This window comes from Bos grunniens, chromosome X (genome assembly GCF_055505025.1).
Source record: "Bos grunniens cultivar Pamir isolate PY7600 chromosome X, Bosgru_T2T1.0, whole genome shotgun sequence".
NCBI lineage: Eukaryota > Metazoa > Chordata > Mammalia > Artiodactyla > Bovidae > Bos > Bos grunniens.
Window position 1 is genome coordinate 131,882,456 of NC_141194.1, and position 21,857 is coordinate 131,904,312.

The 21,857-nt window shown below is 41.6% G+C and overlaps 1 protein-coding gene across 20 annotated transcripts in view; it reads left to right on the forward strand.

The window, feature by feature from the left end:
* ENOX2 (ecto-NOX disulfide-thiol exchanger 2) overlaps positions 1-21,857 on the forward strand; it is a 289,817-nt gene that overhangs the window by 225,266 nt on the left and 42,694 nt on the right. For 19 of the 20 annotated variants that reach the window (XM_086389288.1, XM_086389286.1, XM_086389289.1 and 16 more), the window contains 4 exons: positions 4,617-4,823; positions 11,591-11,824; positions 14,213-14,425; positions 16,181-16,287. In XM_086389288.1, coding sequence (XP_086245414.1) covers positions 4,617-4,823; positions 11,591-11,824; positions 14,213-14,425; positions 16,181-16,287 — 761 coding nt within the window. Of the gene's footprint in view, positions 1-2,375; positions 2,511-4,616; positions 4,824-11,590; positions 11,825-14,212; positions 14,426-16,180; positions 16,288-21,857 lie in introns of those variants that run through there. The other variant, XM_086389302.1, reaches the window with a different exon arrangement.

Genomic DNA, 21,857 nt, shown 5'->3' on the forward strand with positions numbered 1-21,857 from the left:
TTCCTCTGCCTTTTCTAAAACCAGCTTGAACATCTGGAAGTTCACAGTTCACGTATTGCTGAAGCCTGGCTTGGAGAATTTTGAGCATTACTTTACTAGCGTGTGAGAGGAATGCCATTGTGTGGTAGTTTGAGCATTCTTTGGCATTGCCTTTCTTTAGGATTGGAATGAAAACTGACCTTTTCCAGTCACGTGGCCACTGCTGAGTTTTTCAGATTTGCTGGCATATTTAATGCAGCACTTTCACAGCAGCATATTTCAAGGTTTGAAATAGCTCAACTGGAATTCCATCACCTCCACTAGCTTTGTTCATAGTGATGCTTTCTAAGGCCCACTTGACTTCACATTCTAGGATGTCTGGCTGTAGGTGAGTAATCACACCATCGTGATTATCTGGGTCATGAAGATCTTTTTTGTATAGTTCTTCTGTGTATTCTTGCCATCTCTTCTTAATATCTTCTGCTTCTGTTAGGTCCATACCTTTTCTGTCCTTTATCGAGCCCATCTTTGCATGAAATGTTCCCTTGGTATCTCTAATTTTCTTGAAGAGATCTCTAGTCTTTCCCATTCTGTTGTTTTCCTCTATTTCTTTGCATTAATCGCTGAGGAAGGCTTTCATAGCTCTCCTTGCTATTCTTTAGAACTCTGCATTCAGATGCTTATATCTTTCCTTTTCTCCTTTGCTTTTCACTTCTCTTCTTTTCACAGCTATTTGTAAGGCCTCCCCAGACAGCCATTTTGCTTTTTTCATTTATTTTCCATGGGGATGGACTTGATCCCTGTCTCCTGTACAATGTCACAAACCTCCGTCCATAATTCATCAGGCTCTCTGTTTATCAGATCTAGTCCCTTAAATCTATTTCTCACTTCCACTGTATAATCATAAGGGATTTGATTTAGGTCATACCTGAATGGTCCAGTGGTTTTCCCTACTTCCTTCAATTTAAGTCTGAATTTGGCAATAAGGAGTTCATGATCTGAGCCACAGTCAGCTCCCGGTCTTGTTTTTGCTGACTGTATAGAGCTTCTCCATCTTTGGCTGCAAAGAATATAATCAATCTGATTTCGGTGTTGACCATCTGGTGATGTCCATGTGTAGAGTCTTCTCTTGTGTTGTTGGAAGTGGGTGTTTGCTATGACCAATGCATTCTCTTGGCAAAACTCGATTAGTCTTTGCCTTGCTTCATTCCGTACTCCAAATTTGCCTGTTACTCCAGGTGTTTCTTGACTTCCTACTTTTGCATTCCAGTCCCCTAGAATGAAAAGGACATCTTTTTTGGGTGTGAGTTCTAAAAGGTCTTGTAGGTCTTCATAGAACTGTTCAACTTCAGCTTCTTCAGCGTTACTGGTTGGGGCATAGGCTTAGATCACCGTGATATTGAATGGTTTGCCTTGGAAATGAACAGAGATCATTCTGTCGTTTTTGAGATTGCATCCAAGTGCTGCATTTCGGACTCTTTTGTTGACCATGATGGCTACTCCATTTCTTCTAAGGGATTCCTGCCCACAGTAGTAGATTTAATGGTCATCTGAGTTAAATTCACCCATTCCAGTCCATTTTAGTTCTCTGATTCCTAGAATGTCGACTCTCACTCTTGCCATCTCCTGTTTGAGCACTTCCAATTTGCCTTGGTTCATGGACCTAACATTCCAGGTTCCTATGCAATATTGCTCTTTACAGCATCGGACCTTGTTTCTATTACCAGTCACATCCACAACTGGGTATTGTTTTTGCTTTGGCTCCATCCCTTCATTCTTTTGGAGTTATTTCTCCACTGATATCCAGTAGCATATTGGGCCCTTACCGACCTGGGGAGTTCCTCATTCAGTATCCTATCATTTTGCCTTTTCATACTGTTCATGGGGTTCTCAAGAATACTGAGGTGGTTTGCCATTCCCTTCTCCAGTGGACCACATTCTGTCAGATCTCTCCACCATGACCCGCCCATCTTGGGTTGCCCCACGGGCATGGCTTAGTTTCATTGAGTTAGACAAGGCTGTGGTCAGTGTGATCAGATTGGCTAGTTTTCTGTAATTATGGTTTCAGTGTGTCTGCCCTCTGATGCCGTCTCGCAATACCTACCCTCTTACTTGGGTTTCTCTTACCTTGGTCGTGGGGTATCTCTTCACGGCTGCTCCAGCAAAGCGCAGCCACTGCTCCTTACCTTGGACGAGGGGTATCTCCTCAGGGCCACCCCTCCTGACCTTGAACGGCTGGGACACACTGCACAGAAGCACACCGGCTGCCACGCACTGCGCAGAAGCCTGGCCATGAGGACCCACCCCTCGCCCAAGGTCAGGGGCGGCGACCGAGAGCACCAGGCTTCGACGGCGCAGGAGCAGCCGAGAGGAGCTACCCCACATCCGAGGTCAGGGGCAGCAGCCGAGATGAGCTACCCGACGCCTGAGGTCAGGGGCGATGGCCAGGAGGAGCAATCCCACGTCCAAGGAGCTGCAGCTGCGCGGGCCCAGGAGGGCCGAGAGGAGCTACTCCACGTTCAAGACTTGTGGTAGGACTTTAGAAAGCCACAGATTGGTAATTAGGAAACCTGGGTTCTATAGTAGCAAATAACGATAACCCTGTAATAACTACAATTTATTGGGAGTCTATCTAGTACTAGGCATTGTACCACATTGCAGTAGAGGTAGTAGATTATTGATTATCCTACAATATCCCTTGTAAGGTAGGGGACAGTATCTCTATTTTAAGATGAAAAAACAAGGTTATCAGAGGTTATATAATTTTCCCAAGATTATACAGTTGTTTGATAAATCTTAATCATAATTTAGGTTTAAATCCAGGTTTCATTGCTCCAAATTCATGTTCCTTCTCTTTCTGTCTGACGTGGTGACCTTGAGTAAGTCACCCAACCTCAGTCAGCTAAGGTTTTTTCCCTGTAATATTAGAAGCTTAGGCCAAGTCAGTGGTTTTCAACTAGAGCTGTACATCAGAGTTGCCTGAGGAGGTGTAAAAAAAAAAAAACAATGCACAGGCTGCACCCCAGATTCACTAAATCAGACTCATCTGAGTGAAACCTAGGCATTGTTCGTTTGACTCCCAAGTTGATTCCAGTGTGCTGCCAGAGTTGAGAATCACTGACAGTGACGTCTAGAATCTTTTCCAATTACTAAAAACTCAGAAGTTAAAGTCTCAAGAGATTCTGGACATTTTCCTTTTTGACTAAAACTAACCTCTCCAGCGTAGATGACTAAGACATTTCGGATTCCTTTTCACTAAATTATCTTCCTTTTCCCTTTATACTTCTCCTATGGAACAAAAAAAAAAGGAGTGGGTTCTTGAAATTACAGACATTTAAAATTTTAAGAGAAATTTTGCAGTTTCCCAGAATACCTCCACCCCTTTTATTGACTAAATAGAAGGGGAAAGGGCACCATGAGAATTTGATTATTCTGACCCACACTAAGAGGACAGACAGTGGTAGCAAAATGAGGAAGTTTAAGATGCTAATAACTGAGGCAGCTCTCAAATCATCTGCTTGCCAACTTGGATAAGAGTCAGGTGGGGGCCTTGGCCTAGTCTGCAAGTGAGACTCATTTATTTTTGCATGTGAACTATAATCACTTGTTGTTGAGCTCTCCAAATCTTGAGCTGGGAGAATTATTGTTAAGAGCTGAATGGGAAGAATGGATAACACAAAATAAATCCTTGCAGATACAAAACCAACACTAGAAAACCGTTGACCATCATGCTTTGTTTTGTTGGGCTATAAACTGTAGAGTTTTGCTTGGAAAATGCTTTGATAGATATAAATAGCAACACAGAGCTGGCGGATACAAAAGGCTTTATGTATAAGATAAGTGAGTAGAAAGCACATTTTTAAAGCAGACGGAGAATCGTCTCATTAAGTAGATTTTTAATAACTCTCTACAGCCAAATTTATCTAATTTTATTTAATGATTTCCCAGACAAGCTTACTTTTCCTCTAAATGCTTCATGATTGGACTTCACCTCTCCAGCAAAGAATCAGAGGAAGAGTTTACTGGAATCAGAAAACAAAAAACCTGAAAAGGATGGTCTGTACACTGGCTGACTCTGTCAAGCAAATTATTCCGATGGCTTGAAATATTTTTGTAACTGTTCACCTCTTTACTGTCAAATTCACCCCAAAACAGTTCTTTCAGTAAACATGAACAGAATACAATGACCACAAACTTTACAAACAAATCCTTGTCTCAAGGACCCAGGTTCTAAGAATTCCCTAAAATAAGAGTTTAAACCCAGTGGGATGTCTTTCCACTAACTGTCTTCTTTAGGAAAATGACTGAAAATTGGACTGGGTTGTCACAACAAAAGTAAAGAACAAAATCAAAGAACATATGATGGGGCTGATGGGGCTGAGTCTTTATCATATATATATATATATATATATATATATATATCATAGTCACCAAATCATTGAATAACATAAATCTCAGGTTCATGCAACCAATTTGCTATGAAACCGAGATGAGCATCTTAGAGGCCACATGCTTCTGGGACTTGAAAGCAAAAGTGTGATGGGGACAGTAGGGTTATCTCTGGGACATGTTAAGTTTCTAAGAGGTCTGTCCCAAGCAAACATTTTAATTTCAAATGCTTTTGCACTTACACTTAGATCTTCCACCTCCTGCAACCCGAGAACGACCACCAGGATGCAAAACAGTATTTGTGGGCGGCCTGCCTGAAAATGGGACAGAGCAGATCATCGTGGAGGTATTTGAGCAGTGTGGAGAGATCATTGCTATTCGGAAGAGCAAAAAAAATTTCTGTCACATTCGCTTTGCTGAGGAGTACATGGTGGATAAAGCCCTTTATCTTTCTGGTAGGTGTTTAGTCATGAGGACTGTGCCCACCAGGTATGACACAGAGACTGGGGATCAGTGTGTTTGCATCTGTGGCAGCTAAAGTGAAAAAGTGCAAGTGACAGTTGCTCAGTCGTGCCCAGCTCTTTGCGACTCCGTGGACTATCCAGGCCAGAATACTGGAGTGGGTAGCCTTTTGCTTCTCCAGGGGATCTTCCCAACTCAGGGATCGAACCCAGGTGATTGGGCTTAATGGCAACCTCTCACCTTCATAGATGAAAAATGTATGTTACAGCCCAGTATGTTCCTTTAAAGTTCCCATGTAGTGCCAGTTGCCATGTTCAGTCACTTCAGTCAGGTCCAACTTTTTAGGACCCCATGGACTATAGCCCACCAGACTCCTCTGTCCATGGGATTTCTCCAGGCAAGAATACTGGAGTGGGTAACCATGCCATCCTCCAGGGGATCTTCCCAACCTGGGGATCGAATCCCCATCTCCTGTGTCTCCTGCATTGCAGGTAGATTCTTTATCACTGAGCCACTGGAGAAGCCCCAGTTGCCATGGGATAACTCCAAAACTCCTTACTTGGAACATTAAAGGCCTTGATTATCTGTTTTTCCTGTCACCATTAACTCCTAATCCTTCCTTTCCATACCATGTCCTAACCACACACTAAACTAATTCTAGTTCCCAGAATGGTGTTTTTTGCCTTTTCCTCTGACTAGAATTACATTTCCCACCCCACCCACCATACATACATCTTCATAGTCCAGAGCTCCAGCTCAATCACAACCTCTTCTGGAAAGCCTTCCCTGACCTCTCTCCCCACTCTGCACCAGGCTGGTTTGGGCACCCCTTCCTCAGAGCTTCCCCCACACCTGGTTCTTCCTCCTGACAGACACCTGTAATACCACATGAGAACTTTCTCTCTCCACTTCTGTCTCCTGCAACAAAGCATGAACTCCTTAGGGGAAAGACTATGTCTTCCATAACTTTAAAACCCCAGCATCTAGCACATAACCCTGGTACCAAAGTAGATGTTCAACAGTAACTATGGAAGTCAGCTAGTTATCAAATATTAATTGGCTGATAGAATGCTAGATGGCCGAGGAGATGGCAAAGACCGAGGCACATCTTGCCATCAAGAATATTACACTCTGAAGATGGCAAAATATGATACATATAAACAAAACATATCAGGTACCAATAAATGCTAAGAAGAAGATAAAAACAGCTAACACACCTGGGGTTGCTAGGAAAACAAGCATTCTCTGACATTTGAATTGAGATTTGAACAATATGAAGGAGATTGCCATGCAAACACCTGTGGGAAGAGCGTTCCAAAATAAGGAAGAGCAAGTCAAAGACCCTGAGATGAAAATGGACTTGGTGTGTATAAGCAGAGGAGAGAAGGTAAGCATGATTGGAGCCCATTAAATGAAGGAGAAGCAGCGACAGGAAATGAAGTCTGAGAGGTAAACACAAGAAAACTGTGTTGGGCCTTTAATCTTTACCAGCATACCTCATTTTATCACACTTTGTATTATTGTGCTTTGCAGATACTGTGTTTTTTACAAATTGAAGTTTTGTGGTAACCCTGCATTGAGCAAGTCTGTCAAAGCCATTTTCCCAACAGCATTTGGTCATTTCGTGTCTCTGTGTTACATTTTTGTAATTCTTGGAAAATTTAAAACTTTTTCATTATTTGTTTTGATAATCTGTAATCTTTGATATTATTATTGTCATTGTTTTTGGGTGCCACATATAAGATGTACCCCAGTAAGATGGCGATCCTAACTGATAAATGTGTGTGTTCTGACTGGTTGTTCTCCAATCTCTCTCCCTCTCCTTGGGCCTCCCTATTTCCTGAGATACAACAATATTGAAATTAGACCAGTTAATAACCCTACAATGGCCTCTATGTGTTCAAGTGAAAGGAAGAGTCTCTCACTTTAAATCAAAAGTTAGAAGTGATTAAGCTTAGTGAGGAACGCATGTTGAAAACTCGGATAGGTGAAAAGCTAAACTTCTCATCCCAAACAGTTAGCCAAGTTGTGTATAAAAGGTAAAGTTCTTAAAGGAAATTGAAAGTACTACTTCAGTGAACACACAAGTGATAAGAAAGTGAAACAGATTTGTTGCTGATATGAAGAGTTTTGTCTGGATAGATCAGACCAGCCGTGACATTCCCTTAAGCCAACGCCTAGCCCAGAGCAAGGTCCTAATTCTCTTCAATCCTGTGGAGGCTGAGAGAAGTGAGGAAGCTGTAGAAGAAAAACTTGAAGCCAGCAGAAGTTGGTTCATAAGGTTTAAAGAAAGGAGCCATCTCCATCACATAAAACTGCACAGAGAAGCAGCAAGGGCTGATGTACAAGCTACAGCAAGTTATCCAGAAGATCGAGCAAAAATCATTAATGAAGGTGACTACAGTAAGCGACAGATTTTCAATGGAGATGAAACAGCCATCTATTGGAAGAAGATGACATGTAGGAATTTCACAGCTAGAGAGGAGAGCTCAATGCCTGTGTTCAAAGCTTCAGAGGACAGACTGGCTCTCTTGTTATGGGCTAATGCAGCTGGCAACTTTCAAGTGAAGCAAATTCTCATTTACCATTCTGAAACTCCTAGGTCCCTTAAGAATTATGCTAATTCTACTCTTCCTGTGCTCTATAAATGGAACAACAAAGCCTAGATGACAGCACGTCTCTTTAGCAACATGGTTTACTGAATAGTTTAAGCCCACTACTCAGACTGACTGGTCAGGGAAAAAGAAAAGATTCCTTTCAAAATGTTACTGCTCATTGACAGTGCATCTGGTCATGCAAGAGCTCTGATGGCTGTTAATGTTTTCATGCCTGCTAACACAGCAGCCATTCTCTGTAGCCCATGGATCAGAGTCATTTCAGTTTTCCAGTGTTATTATTTAAGAAATACAATGAATAAGGTTATAGCTACCATAGATAGTGATTCCTCTGATGGATCTGGGAACAGTCAATTGAAAACCTTCTAGAAAAGACTCACCATTCTAGATGCCATTAAGAACATTTGTGATGGGAAGAGGTCAAATACCAACATTCCCAGGAGTTGGGAAGAAGTTGATTCTAACCCTCATGGATGACTCTAAGGGGCTCAAGACCTTGGTGGAAGAAGTAACTGCAGATGTGGTGGAAATAGAAAGAGAACTAGAATTAGAACTGGAGCCTGAAGATGTGACTGAATTACTCTAATCTTAATGATAAAACTGTAATGGGTGAGGAGTTGCTTCTTAGAGATGTGCACAGAAAGTGGTTTCATGACATAGAATCTACTCCTGGTAAAGATGCTATGGAGACTGTTGAAATGACAACAGAAGATTTAGAATATTACACAAACTTAGTTGTTTAAACCAGCAGCAGGGTTTGAGAGGATTGGCTCCAACTTTGAAAGAAGTTCTACTGTGAGTAAAATTCTATCAGACAGCACTGCATGCTACTGAGAATGGATGAAGCAAATGTCATTATTGTTTTAAATTTTAAGAAACTGCCACAGCCACGTCAACCTTCAGAAACCACCACCTTGATCAGTCAGCAGCCATCAACGTCAAGGCGAGACCCTCCACCAGCAAAAAAGATTACAACTCACAGAAGGCTCAGATGATGGTTGGCATTTTTTAGCAATAAAGTATTGTAATTAAGTTATTTACATTTTTAGGCATAATACTATTGCACACTTCTTGGACTATAGTGCAGTGTAAGCATAACTTCTATATGCACTGGGAAATCAAAAATTATGTATCACTCACTTTATTGTGATGTTCACTTCATGGTGGTAGCCTGGAACTGAATCTAAAATATCTCCAAGGTATGCCTGTAGTAAAGTTTATTATTCTGGGTACAACAGGAAGCCATTGAGGGATTTTTAAGGATAGAGTGACATGATCCGGTATACATTTTAGAAATATCACTTCTAAAGTGATAGATTGATGTAAAGGATGGACTGAAGGGTATGGAGAATGCTGGTGACTGGTGGTTAGGTAGCTAACTATAGTATCAGTCTAATCCAGAACTGATAGTGGCTTATATACTGTGGTAGTTGGAGTGGAGATAGTAAGAACTAGTCTGCATAAAGTCACTTGTTTCTGGTGAGGAGACTGAGGTGATTGGAACTGGAAGCTCCAATACTTTGGTCACCTGATGTGAAGAGCCAACTCATTGGAAAAGATCCTGATGCTAGCAAAGATTGAAGGCAAGAAGAGAAGGGTGTGACAGAGGATAAGATGGCTGGATAGCATCACCGACTCAGTGGACATGAATCTGAGCAAACTCTAGGAGATAGTGAAGGACAGGGTAGCCTGGTGGGCTGTAGTCCATGGGGTGGCAAAGAGTTGGACATAACTGAGCAACTGAACAACAACTCTTAAATATTATAAAATGAAGCCCTTTGCTTTTTAGGGTGGTTTCAAGATAAAGTTTCATGGTCAATCTTTTACTTAACTTGAATTATTATTCATTATGGGGCAGTGGACAGACAAAACTGAAGGCAGAAGATGAAGTAATTGGAAAGGGCATAGAACCATTAACTACTTCCTTGCCTAAGGGTTAACAGTTTGGAAGAATTGGGTCCAAGTGCTACAGAATCTTCATTCATGTAACAGGCACTTGTTGGACGTCTCTTTGTGTAAGCTATTGTGCTAAATGTTGTGCAGGATAGAAAACAGGTAAAACCTAGTTCTTCCCCTTAATGAATCTAAGGTTAGCGTGAAGTCTTACATTCATTTATCAAAGAATCATTGAGCACCAGTTAGTATCTAACTGCTCCTGCTAAGTCGCTTCAGTCGTGTCCAACTCTGTGTGACCCCATGGACTGCAGCATACCAGGCTCCTCCGTCCATGGGATTTTCCAGGCAAGAGTACTGGAGTAGGGTGCCATTGCCTTCTCCGACCTATTGCAATAGGCCAAAGAAAAAGTAATGAGTGTTGGAAAAAGTAGGCTGGTAACACGGGAGAAGTGAGGAGGCAGATGTAGAATGCTCTTTTTACATTTGCTAAGTGCTGTAAAATCCAACTCCTGGAGATTTAACAGCACTTAGCAATGATAACAGAGCATTCCACAATAGACTATTTTAATAAGAACTTAAAGGTCTTGAAAAGCCCTGAACAGTTGTACATAAAAGACGACATGCTGCTCAGGAGGCATCCATCTAAATACTGAAATCAGCTCTCTGGTAACAGCCACCTGGAAACATTCTGATGGCTGCCAAAGGAAAGAAGATTGCAATCACCAATGTGAAAACAACTAATTTTTCCCTTTAAATTTGAACCTGCTCCTTGAAAGTTTAAAAGTGCTAGAAAATGCCTGAATTGGATGGCTGTTCTCCCACATCGTAAAAGAAAGAAATTTAAACAAACAAAAATCCCTTAGAAAAGGGGCTGGAGCGTTCCCCTCTGTCTCCAGGCAATACGCTGGGGAAATCGCAGTAATCACTTCATTTGGTTCTTGTCTCTTAGTGATCTCTGTCTTCAATACCTAATGTCCAGAGTCTTAAAAACCATTGTTTCATATATTTTGTCCATATTTTTAGTGGTTTAAGGCAGGAGTTACTCTGCAAGCTTGTGCTGAGAATGAAATGAGATAAATGTGTGTGGAAGCACCTAGCTAAGCTTTTGAAACTTAAAAGGCTAATAAAAACAGTAATTTAAAAAAGTTTTTTTGTTGAGAGATTTAACTTGGGTGCTAAAGCTGCGACCAAAAATGGAGGTGGGGACTTGAATCCTGGTTTTATGAATCCCAGTCCCATACCAGTATACTATAAGCATGCACGTGCTAAGTTGCTTCAGTCGTGTCTGACTCTTTGTGACCCTATGGTCTGTAGCTCTCCAGGGTTGTCTGTCCATGGGATTTCCCAGGCAAGAATACTAGAGTGGGTTGCCATTTTCTCCTCCAGAGGGTCTTCCTGACCCAGGGATCGAACCCCGGTCTCCTGCATTGCAGGCAGATTCTTTACTGCTGAGCCACCAGGGAAGCCCAGTATAAACACACTACCTCTTTTTTTGGGTAAGGATTCCAAATTATATGTCGGCTGGATAATATACCACTTTCCATCATTTCTATTCTGCACCCTCCCACCCCACTCCCTCAAATGGTTATGAATTACCAACTATGTCTAGGAAACAATATGGGGGATTGAAATGTCAACCTGATACATTGAAATTTTATCAAGTTTTTTTGGTGGTATGACTGACACTGTTGAAGTTATCCGAAGACAGTAGAGTTTGAAGCCAGCTCTTTCGTTCTTCCCAGCCCATGGTGCCATATAAGGCTTATTCTTGATACTGTTACCCACAGAGCCTCCCTCTGTCACAAGTAAAGTGGCAGATGGAGCAATCTTGGACTATATTATATTTTATGTGGCTTCCCAGGTGGCTCAGTGGGTAAAGAATCTGCCTGCAATGCAGGAGACCCGGGTTCGATCCCTGGGTTGGGAAGAGCCTGGAGGTGAGTATGGCAACCCACTCCAGTATTCTTGCCTGGGAAATCTCATGGACAGAGGAACCTGGCGGGTTACAGTCAATAGACTCGCAAAGAGACACGACTGAGCACAGACGCCAACTATGAAATAATAAACTTTTATCAGAGACAGAGAGTATAATCCAAGCCTGTAATGTTCCCCTTGTAGTAGTGGGGAGAGAATTTGGAGTTATGTGGCCAACTGAAACCACTGCGATTGCATTTGAAGGACGCAACTTGGAAAGCCACTCACTCACTGGGCTGCTCTTGTGCTCCTCTCTCTCCCTCTTGTGCACTTAGGTTACCGCATTCGCCTGGGCTCTAGCACTGACAAAAAAGACACAGGCCGGCTTCACGTTGATTTTGCACAGGCTCGAGATGATCTGTATGAGTGGGAATGCAAACAACGGATGCTAGCAAGAGAGGAACGTCACCGCAGAAGGATGGAAGAGGAAAGGTTGCGCCCACCATCCCCACCTCCAGTGGTCCACTATTCTGACCATGAATGCAGCATTGTTGCTGAAAAACTAAAAGGTAAATGAAACATTTGAGCTTGGTGATTAGCTCTCTTCTTTGGAGAAATTTAATAAATGTCTTTGTATTATTGGCAGTTATCCTCGAATTTCCCACTGACAGATTCTAGGCATTTCTTGTGTTGAAGCCTTGCAGATAGAGAGGTGTACCCAGTAATTCAAGAGCCAAAGAATCTGTCCCTCCCACTTGTGTCTCTGATCCTTCACTGTTTCAAGTGATGTTACTTTTTCTCTCCATACATCAGGTGATTAGGAAGAAACAGGTTTTTCCCACTTTTCCACATCAGAGAATTTTAGCTGTGATCCATGACTGGAGACCTGTAAGCACCCCCACCCCCTTTCCTTGTGGATAGCAAGTTAGCTTTGAATTCTAAATCAGAATAAATCAAGATGGTAGAACTTGTCGTGACCTCAGGAAACTCTGGTAAAATTCCATTTTATAGATGAAAATTGGAGGGCCATGCATCTAAGGACAGTGTATGTCCTTAGATTACCCTGGTGGCGCAGAGGTTAAAGTGTCTGCTTGCAATGTGGGAGACCTGGGTTCAATCCCTGGGTCGGGAAGATCCCCTGGAAAAGGGGATCTTCCAGCAAGATACTCCAGTATTCTTGCTTGGAGAATCCCATGGATGGAGGAGCTTGGTGGACTACAGTTCGTGGGTCGCAAAGAGTCGGACACAACTGAGCGACTTCACTTTTACTTTCACTTTAGCTACCACCAAATAAAAGAATTTCTTGAATCACAAAATGGTCAATTTATTTCACACAGTAACTATAGAGACTTTTAGACATTGGTAAATCAAACTGCTTTCCCTTTAGTTTTGATTCCTGTTCCCTTTGCTTGACTCTCAGAGCCATTTCGCTAATTTAATCTTAATTGCCCTGCCTAGTCTCTTGTGTTAGCTCAAATCCAGTTTTTTCATATGGTTGATTTTATTGGATGAGGGCTAGTGTCCCATCGATCTTACTGATGACACCAGCACTGCTCTAACGGTATAAATTTTCCCTGATTCTTGTGCTCTAGGCTTAGCAAGATGCTGTTAATTCCACTTTGCAAATAGGTCTCATTCACAAAACTTGTTTGCACCATTTAGCCTAAGGGCTCCACACATTACAGAAATCCTTTGTTTGGATTGATTTGTCTTCCTGTAAGAGAAAAGCAGAAAACAGAGTCAAAAGTAGAGGCACAGAAGTAATGGGTTGGTTAGAAAAGCTGGAAAGGCTGAAAGCAGACACCAGGTCCAAGATTTACCTACTTCCATAAGACCAAACAGCTCACTTTGAACTTTTCTTAACAAAATGAATTTGCTCATTGTATGGACCTCATGCAAAAAGTGAGCATTGATGCATCAAGTATATGCCAATTATTTTTTAAAAACTGAGCATCAACATAAAGACCAGTACATAAGTAAGGAAATGAAAAGCTGCTCTAATGGTAAGGCTGACTTCCCATTACATATCTGCACTAAAAAATGCAAGTGGCAAGAAGTTCACATTATGGTAAGAGATGGTTCCTCTGGATGTAAGGGTTCCTGGACAGGAGCTATGTAGAGTCCTACAGTGGGCTTTCAATGGGATGCTAATGGACTCTCCTTATCGGGAGCCTTTAACAGCAGAATGTGTAAGTGGTACGTCAGAAAGCTGAATCAGAGGCTTTGGAAGAGCAGTGCTACTATTTTAACGTCAGAGAGTGACTCTTAACTAGCTGTAGAAATCCACTTGGACGTATCCTCAGGCAAGAGAAACAGGATATGGAGAAATGTTGAAATAGAACAAATTACATCAAAATAGATTGTGACTGGGACTGAGTGGAAGGCCTGGGGCTGAGGATTGGATGCAGGAGTGATGTTAAAAAAGGTCAGACATAAGTGTTTATACCTAAAGAATAGCCATTTAACTCTTTCTTAAGCCTCCATCCAATGGATTCCATGGATCCAGGATAAAGTTACCATCAAATTCAAGTTAAACTCAAGACTCAAGTTTTCTTATTGCTTCTTAAAAAATAAGATTGTTGGAATTCTGAAGTTCTCTCACCACTAAGTTATACAGTACACACACGCATACAGAGGCATTAAAAACTGCAATATGTGAAAACTGTATCAATGAAGAAATCTTTGTTTAAGGAAAGAAGAGACACTCTTGTTCTGAAAACTCTTCATAGAGTAACTACAACCAATCTTACTAGTTTTGGAATCTTTCATTCTGTCAGTATATCCACCTGCTGGCTGCCTGTGTGTTCACGCACGTGTATGCATGGCTCCTTGCCCTCAGCAACTCATTTTACAACTGTCACCAAAAAGCCATGGTGGCCTCCTTGCCAGTGTGTTGGGAAAATAGATGGAGATTTGGTTACATTCGATGTCTCTAAAAATCAATCCTCTTTTTCCAGATGATTCCAAATTCTCAGAAGCTGTGCAGACCTTGCTCACCTGGATTGAGCGAGGAGAGGTAAACCGTCGCAGTGCCAATAACTTCTACTCCATGATCCAGTCGGCCAACAGCCACGTCCGTCGCCTGGTGAACGAGAAAGCTGCCCATGAGAAAGACATGGAGGAAGCAAAGGAGAAGTTCAAGCAGGCCCTTTCTGGGATTCTCATTCAATGTGAGTGGAAGTCATAGTTCTACTGGAAGGATGAGAGGGCCCTTCTCTTAGGCACTGCTCTCTCTAGACAGGAACCAGGCCTTGAGAGCCATCCTGTGTCAAGAAGCCCTGCCCTCTTCATCACTGCCTTGTGCTCTCCTTATATTGCCAAATGCCCAAGCTCCAGTTTCACAGGAATCATATGTACACTTCCCATGTTCATTTTCTCTGGAGTATCTACTTCAGCTCCTTAGAAACACTGATACTTAGACAATAGGCTTGTGCTTTTACTTTCCCTGGTTCTCAAAGTAAGTTAACAAGCAGCCTCAGGCTCCAGTGGAAAACTCAGAATTTCACTGCTGAAGTTAGGATGTAGCATCAGGATTTGTAAGCTTCTTAGCTTCAGATTTGCCTCATTATTATTGTGTAATATGCTTTTCAGGTACTCCATTTTAGGGATAAATTGTAATTATACTTTCTGAGGTAATTGAATAAAAGCCAAATTTGCTACTTCTACCTTTTATCTTTAGTTTCCTTTGACATTTCCTTTACTGATGTCAGGACATCCTGGGAAGCCACTGAAATAGCCATTTTCAAAAATTAGTACCACACCAAACCCATCTAAGGTCTCTTAAATGAGACAGGGCAGAAAAACTCTCAAATAATGGTTTTAGTTCCCCGTATTATAAAACTATGCACTCTTCTCTTTTGACTGAGAAGCTGTATTCACATTAGGAATGAGGGTACGGTTTTATGACTTTGGTTTTAAACAATCATGGCCTAGTCTTCTCATATTTGACTTCCCATACTTGACTTACACATAAACAGGATTAAGGAGGAGTTGTTTCATTTTTCATTTTTATTCTGAAAGTCCTATGGTCATAGAATCTGGGAGGAGAAAGCATATGTTTTTTAGACTTCAGAATAAATGGGAAAAGAGAGTAGCAAGCCTCATGGGAATGTAAATCCTTAAATCATTAGTAAACAAGCTAACAATAGGGCTGCAAAGAAAGAAATAATACCTCTGAATTTTCTTACTGTGAACATGCAGCCAGGCAGAGGATCTTGTCCTTCTCTTTTCCCAGAAAAATAGTCATGACTGTTTTCCCTCTCTTGAACCAATTGCAATAAAGCCCTGGAATATTTGTACACATTTCCTCATTTGACATTTTAAGCGACCCTGAAAAATATTTTGTAGGACTGCACTTACACAGTATTCTTACATAATACTTGTATTTCTCCAGCCAACAAGCCTATCTAAGTAGACTTAAAATAGGTCCCATCTACTTTAGGTTTTGATTTGTTGCTTCTGGTTAGACATACCTCAGAATAGTAAGAGGATAGAGTCCGTTGAAATGCAGCATTCAGGCTCATTCTGAAGGGCTAGTTTATGAAAGAAACCAATGGTCACAAGGAGTTGGTATAGTTCACTGCTTGCTCTCATGCTGTACTGGGTCAGTAGCGCTAAACCACATTCACCATGACTCCTGCCTGAATGAATACACACTGCCTGTATTAAAGCTTTATTCACCCTTTAACCCCAAATCTTCTAGAGTTCTACTGATGTATACTGATATCTTTGCCTTTGAGTCCTCTTTAAACTCATGGTACCCCAATACACGTAGCCTTTTTTTTTTTTTTTTCTTAAGCACAACTCTAGTCAAGTAGTGTCGTAGGAGACACACCAAGCTGATGCTTCTCTTATTTCTTTTCTCCTCGCTTTTGCCATCCCTGGGTGATACTCTGGCTGATTCAACTGTTGATCTGACGCTGCAGTTGAGCAGATAGTAGCCGTCTACCATTCCGCCTCCAAACAAAAGGCTTGGGACCACTTCACAAAAGCCCAGCGTAAAAACATCAGCGTTTGGTGCAAACAAGCTGAGGTTAGTAACTTTTTACTCTGGTAGCCCCTCAGGGGGACAGTTTCTTTCTTTAACAAGTTATTGATTTGGAGTTTAGCTAGAATTAAATAGTGCCAAGCTCCCCTGGCCACAACAAGCCCCTAATGAAATACCGAGACAAGTTCTGTAGCCTGTCGCTGTGTCCTGACCGCCTGCTGCCAAAAGGTAATAAATGTGCACGTGTTGTCTTGAATGCATTCTTCTGGATGGAAACCTTAGTAGTGAAAATGTAGCTGCAATAATTAAAAGTTTACTTCTCTAAGCTAGCTAGTCTTGGGTACAACAATAATTACTGACCTGTGTGTCTAGTGGTAGTGATATTAGGGCTGTCTTACATTTATTAGAGCATCTTGACAATTAAAGCTAAAAGCTGCCTGGTGGTACATTGGAGCACTGAAATCTCTGAGCTTCTTTTATCAAACCTGCTCAGCCATCATTATAGGTGGCAGCTTTAAAGGTAACAGAGGACTCTGATTTCAAATTAAGATGGACACACACCTCTCTGCTTGTGCTCAGGTGACATTTTTAGTGTAACACTAGAATGTATCTGATGGGATTAGGTTTTGATTCTAAATCCAAGATTAAAAACTGAGATGGGAGGTTTGTTTACACTGATATGCCTTTGGAATGGTGTGACACAGGCCTCGAGTTCTACTTTTCCTACCAGTAGCTTCCTTACCCAGTCAGCCCTGACGCCTTCAATCTATGTATGCAGCAGCTTTTTCAACTTTGTTTCTGAGTCCTGTTTGCCAGTCTAGTTGCATTCCCATTGTATCTATCAATGTAGGTTGTCATATTCCTTAATATTTAAATAGCATTTGTAGGGAATTTACATATTATAAATATAATAATGGGCTTCCCTTGTGGCTCAGCTGGTAAAGAATCTGCCTGCAATGCAGGAGACCTGGGTTCAATCCCTGGGTTGGGAAGATGCCCTGGAGAAGGGAAAGTCTACCCACTCCAGTATACTGGCCTGGAGAATTCCATGGACTGTATAGTTTATGGTGTCACAAAAAGTTGGACCCAACTGAGTGACTTTCACTCACTCACTCACTACATATTATAAAACACTTTCATGAGCCTCCCAGTAAATGTGGTGCAGTGGAAAGAACCCGGAACTTGGAATTGACGTGAATTCAAATCTCAACTCTGACTTATTATAGCTGCGTGATTTTGAGCAAGTTGGTCAGCCTTTCTTAGTCCCTATTTCTTCATCTGGATTCAATGAGATGAACTATATAAATGAGAAATAGTATTATTTCAGTTGATCATTAACAACTCCATAAGGAATAATAAGTAAGTGGAGTTTTACATGTGAGAAAACTGAGACGTGAAAATGTTAAGTGATGTACACAAAATGACATAGTTAGTAAGTGGTCAATTCAGGACTGGACATTCTTCACTCTGTGTTCTGGTATAAACTGCCTGGTGGTCTTGAGCCGGTCATTTAGTCTTTGTGAACCTCAGTTTCCTAACCTATCAAATGAAGATAATGATCTATCCCTTCTGTCCTTCATGAGAATACATGACATAGTCTGTGTGGCAACAATTTGAGAACCATGAAGAGCATTTAGAGGAAGATAAACCCACTCCTATTCATAAACTGACAGTCTGAGCCATCAGTTCTGGCTCAGCCAAGAGATCAGGGAGTCACTGCAGAGAAATCCTTGACAATATCAGCCCAGTAGAGGGTTCAGTTCAGTTCAGTCGCAGTTCAGTTCAGCTGTCTACAGTTTCAGCTCAGTCTAAAATTTCTGAGCTTCTTTTATCAAACCTGCTCAGCCATCATTATAGGTGGCAGCTTTAAAGGTAACAGAGGACTCTGATTTCAAATTAAGATGGACACACACCTCTCTGCTTGTGCTCAAGTGACACGACTTGTGCTCAGTCGTGTCCAACTCTTTGTAACCCCATGAATCACAGCACGGCAGGCCTCCCTGTCCATCACCATCTCCTGGAGTTCGCTCAAACTCACGTCCATCGAGTTGGTGATGCCATCCAGCCATCTCATCCTCTGTCGTCCCCTTCTCCTCCTGCCCCCAATCCCTCCCAGCATCAGAGTCTTTTCCAATGAGTCAACTCTTCCCGTGAGGTGTCCAAAGTACCGGAGTTTCAGCTTTAGCATCATTCCTTCCAAAGAACACCCAGGGCTAAAGTCATACAAATCCAGAAAGTTTGTAATTGTTTAAAAAATGATAATTAGGGTCAAAAAAGGAAGTGATTGTCTTACTGTAGCACAAAATGGTTTTAGAATGCTAGAGCTACCTCATGTTGTGGAGCCCAACAAACAAAATTCAACATTTCAATTCAAATGTGTACTGAACACATTCTCTGTCTCAGGTAGTATGACAGGCAATGCAGAATAAGGTGGTCTTTGTCCTCAGTGAGCTAAAAAGTTTTTAAAAAGTGATCAAGGGGAGGGTTGGAGTTTAGCACCTAAATTTCAAGTAGCCAAAATCTTTGGTTGAAATAATTCATAAAAATAAAAATTGAGAGAAAAATGCTCAGTATGTCTTCCCGTTGCAGAAAAGCCATACTAGTCTCTACCTTCCCTTCGAAACACATACCTGCGTATCCTTTTTAGGGGTTGGAACAGGCTGTCTGAAGTGCCCCGCCCATTACAGAAAACCCTACCCTATACACTATTTCCTTTTTCATAGGAGTGGCGCCTCTTGTTGGAGCACTGACTCACCTAGCCCACAACCCTTTCGTAAGCAAATTTGCAAAAATGGTCTCCATTAATACTATTCATCAAGGCTCTCTGTAGTTATAGCAAGCCCACATATCTGGTGGCTATATGCATGCATGCATGTGCAGTCTCTCAGTCATGTCTGACTCTTTGTGACCCCATGAACCATAGCCCGCCAGGCTCCTCTGTCCATGGAATTTTCCAGATAAGAATATTGGAGTGGGTTCCCATTTCCTTCTCCAGGGGATCTTCCTGACTAAGGGATTGAACCCTCATCTCTTATGTTTCCTGCATTGGCAGGCAGAATCTTTACCACTGAACCACCTGGGAAGCCCCTGGTGGCCATATGCTTGAGTTTAGTTACCTCTTCAATAAACTGAGCTATGCTAGTGAGCTGGCCACTTCTCTGGGGCTGTGGAGAGCTGAGAGTTACATACCCTGTCACCTAGTATTGCAAATATTGGAGTGGGTTGCCATTTCCTTCTCCAGGGGATCTTCCTGACTAAGGGATTGAACCCTCATCTCTTATGTTTCCTGCATTGGCAGGCAGAATCTTTACCACTGAACCACCTGGGAAGCCCCTGGTGGCCATATGCTTGAGTTTAGTTACCTCTTCAATAAACTGAGCTATGCTAGTGAGCTGGCCACTTCTCTGGGGCTGTGGAGAGCTGAGAGTTACACACCCTGTCACCTAGTATTGCAGCAGAGCTTGCTTAACACAGTGATAAGGACACGGCCAGCATGACTTACTACATGTTTGGTGACGTGCCTTGTAGACTTTGTAAAAACCTAGAAAAATGCTTCCTGCCTGTTGGATTGGACTAAATTAAGGTCTACCTTGAATACTGCAATCTTTATAAGTAAAACTACTGACAGTGGAACATAGCTCATGGCCTTGCTCTAGCATTGTATTCCCTAAACCTAAAAGATTTCTTCTGCTTTATATTGGTGCCTTTTTAAATCATGGCATTAAATTTGTTTTCACCTCTGTGTACTTTCACTTGATGACAGGCAATGCTGAGGACTAGAAGGCAGTATCCTGTAGAAAGTGACAGAACTGTCCTCTTAAATCAGGGCTGCCTCTTAGAACCCCACAGAGAATCAGAGCATCTCAGTGACTTAATCAACTAAACTGGCTTTTTCTTGATGTAGGCATCAAAGCTACAACTCCTAAGCTAGGGGTTTCATCAAGGTAGAAGAGTCTGAACCTTTTCTACCAGTTGCCTTGGGGAATAAACCAGCGGGTGACCTCCTCATGTCACAGAGTGCCTGTTCTTTGTCTCACTGTCATCCTCCTTCCAGCAGCCAACACTGTCTCACTCTAGTGAGAGAAGGTACAGAGTAAGAAGAAAAAGTCCCCACTTTCAGGGAGCTAAGGCACTCACTCTGGCAGCATCTACCAGGCAGACTAGTTTGATAATGAGTCTTTTTCATTGGTTTACTTTCCTGATTTATGTGTGTGAGGCTTCTGCTGATATAATTTGAAAAGGTAATAAAATAAGAGAAGGCTGAAGTCCCTCCCCTTAATAAAAGTTAGCATCTTCAGTGACTTTACTGACAGTTCTGAGTGTTGTGGGAACCCTTTTTCTATGAAATCATTGAAAACCTGTGTATTTCTCTTACTGAGATCTTGGCCTACATTACAAGTTGGGTGGTATTAATATATAAGAAGCTAGAGCCATAGTGGTAGGCACTGGAAGATACTCCCTTGCATTCTCCCTGATGTGAGATTTTATATCACTGGACCAGAGAAAAGGGACATGGTGATTACATACTATTAATAGCATCCTCGTGAAGTGAAATACTGTGATTGCTAAAATCATTCCAAACTCTGAAGACCTGGTTGCAGATAAATGTTCAAGTCATCTGCGTACCCTCGTTTTAGGACCCATTTGCACTAACACTAGCTTTTGCTTTCAGCTATCAAACCACATACCAACAAAATTTGGATCAGCCAAATTTGTATTTCCATTATGTAGCATACAATAGACATTGATTAAGAGCCTGTGTTTGTGCTTTGGTTGATTGGCTTGAACGATATCTCAGAATCAAATTTCTACATATGCATAGGAGTTATCTCCCTCTCATCTGCCCTTTTGCCACTACTATTAATGTTCAAAGTCTGGGTAAGTACAATTTTGTAATGCAATTCATAAGGAACTTTGCTTTTCTTATAGTTACATTCCTGTCAAAAAACATGAGTAAGATGAATTTAAGTCCACATAAATTTCTTAGAAACTATATAGTTAGATAATTAATGTTCACTGATTTATGATTTGCCTACTTTATGATAAATCAAAAATGTCAGTTGGTACCAAGATGATTCTTTTCATGCATTTTCCTCTGTCTAGGGTTTTTGTTTTATTCTATGTTGAAAATGCTTTGTCCTCCGTTGTGGAGCAGTATGTGAATATCTAAGCTCCACAAAAAGTTACCACATGGAGAAGGAAATGGCAACCCACTCCAGGATTCTTGCCTGGAAAATTCCATGGACAGAGGAGCCTGGTGGGCTACAGTCCATGGGGTCACAAAGAGTTGGCCACAGTTGAGCGACTGAGCACAGAATAGACTCAAAAGCATCATAATGCATTTTGAAAAGTCACTAACAGTTCACTGTTTAAATAAAAATATCGCAGGTCTACTATGGGCAACAAAGTGGTGTAAAAACCTTAGGAGGGCTGTCTTACCTTTTTTGATGTACTCTATCAGTGATGTGACCCAGTCGATTTCATTTACAAATTTTGTAAATTTCATTTACAAATGAAAATTTCTGGAAAATGTTTTTGCATGCCATTGCCACTCATTTGTGCTTCCCTGGTGGCTCAGATGGTAAAGAATCTGCCTGCAATGCAGGAAACCTGGA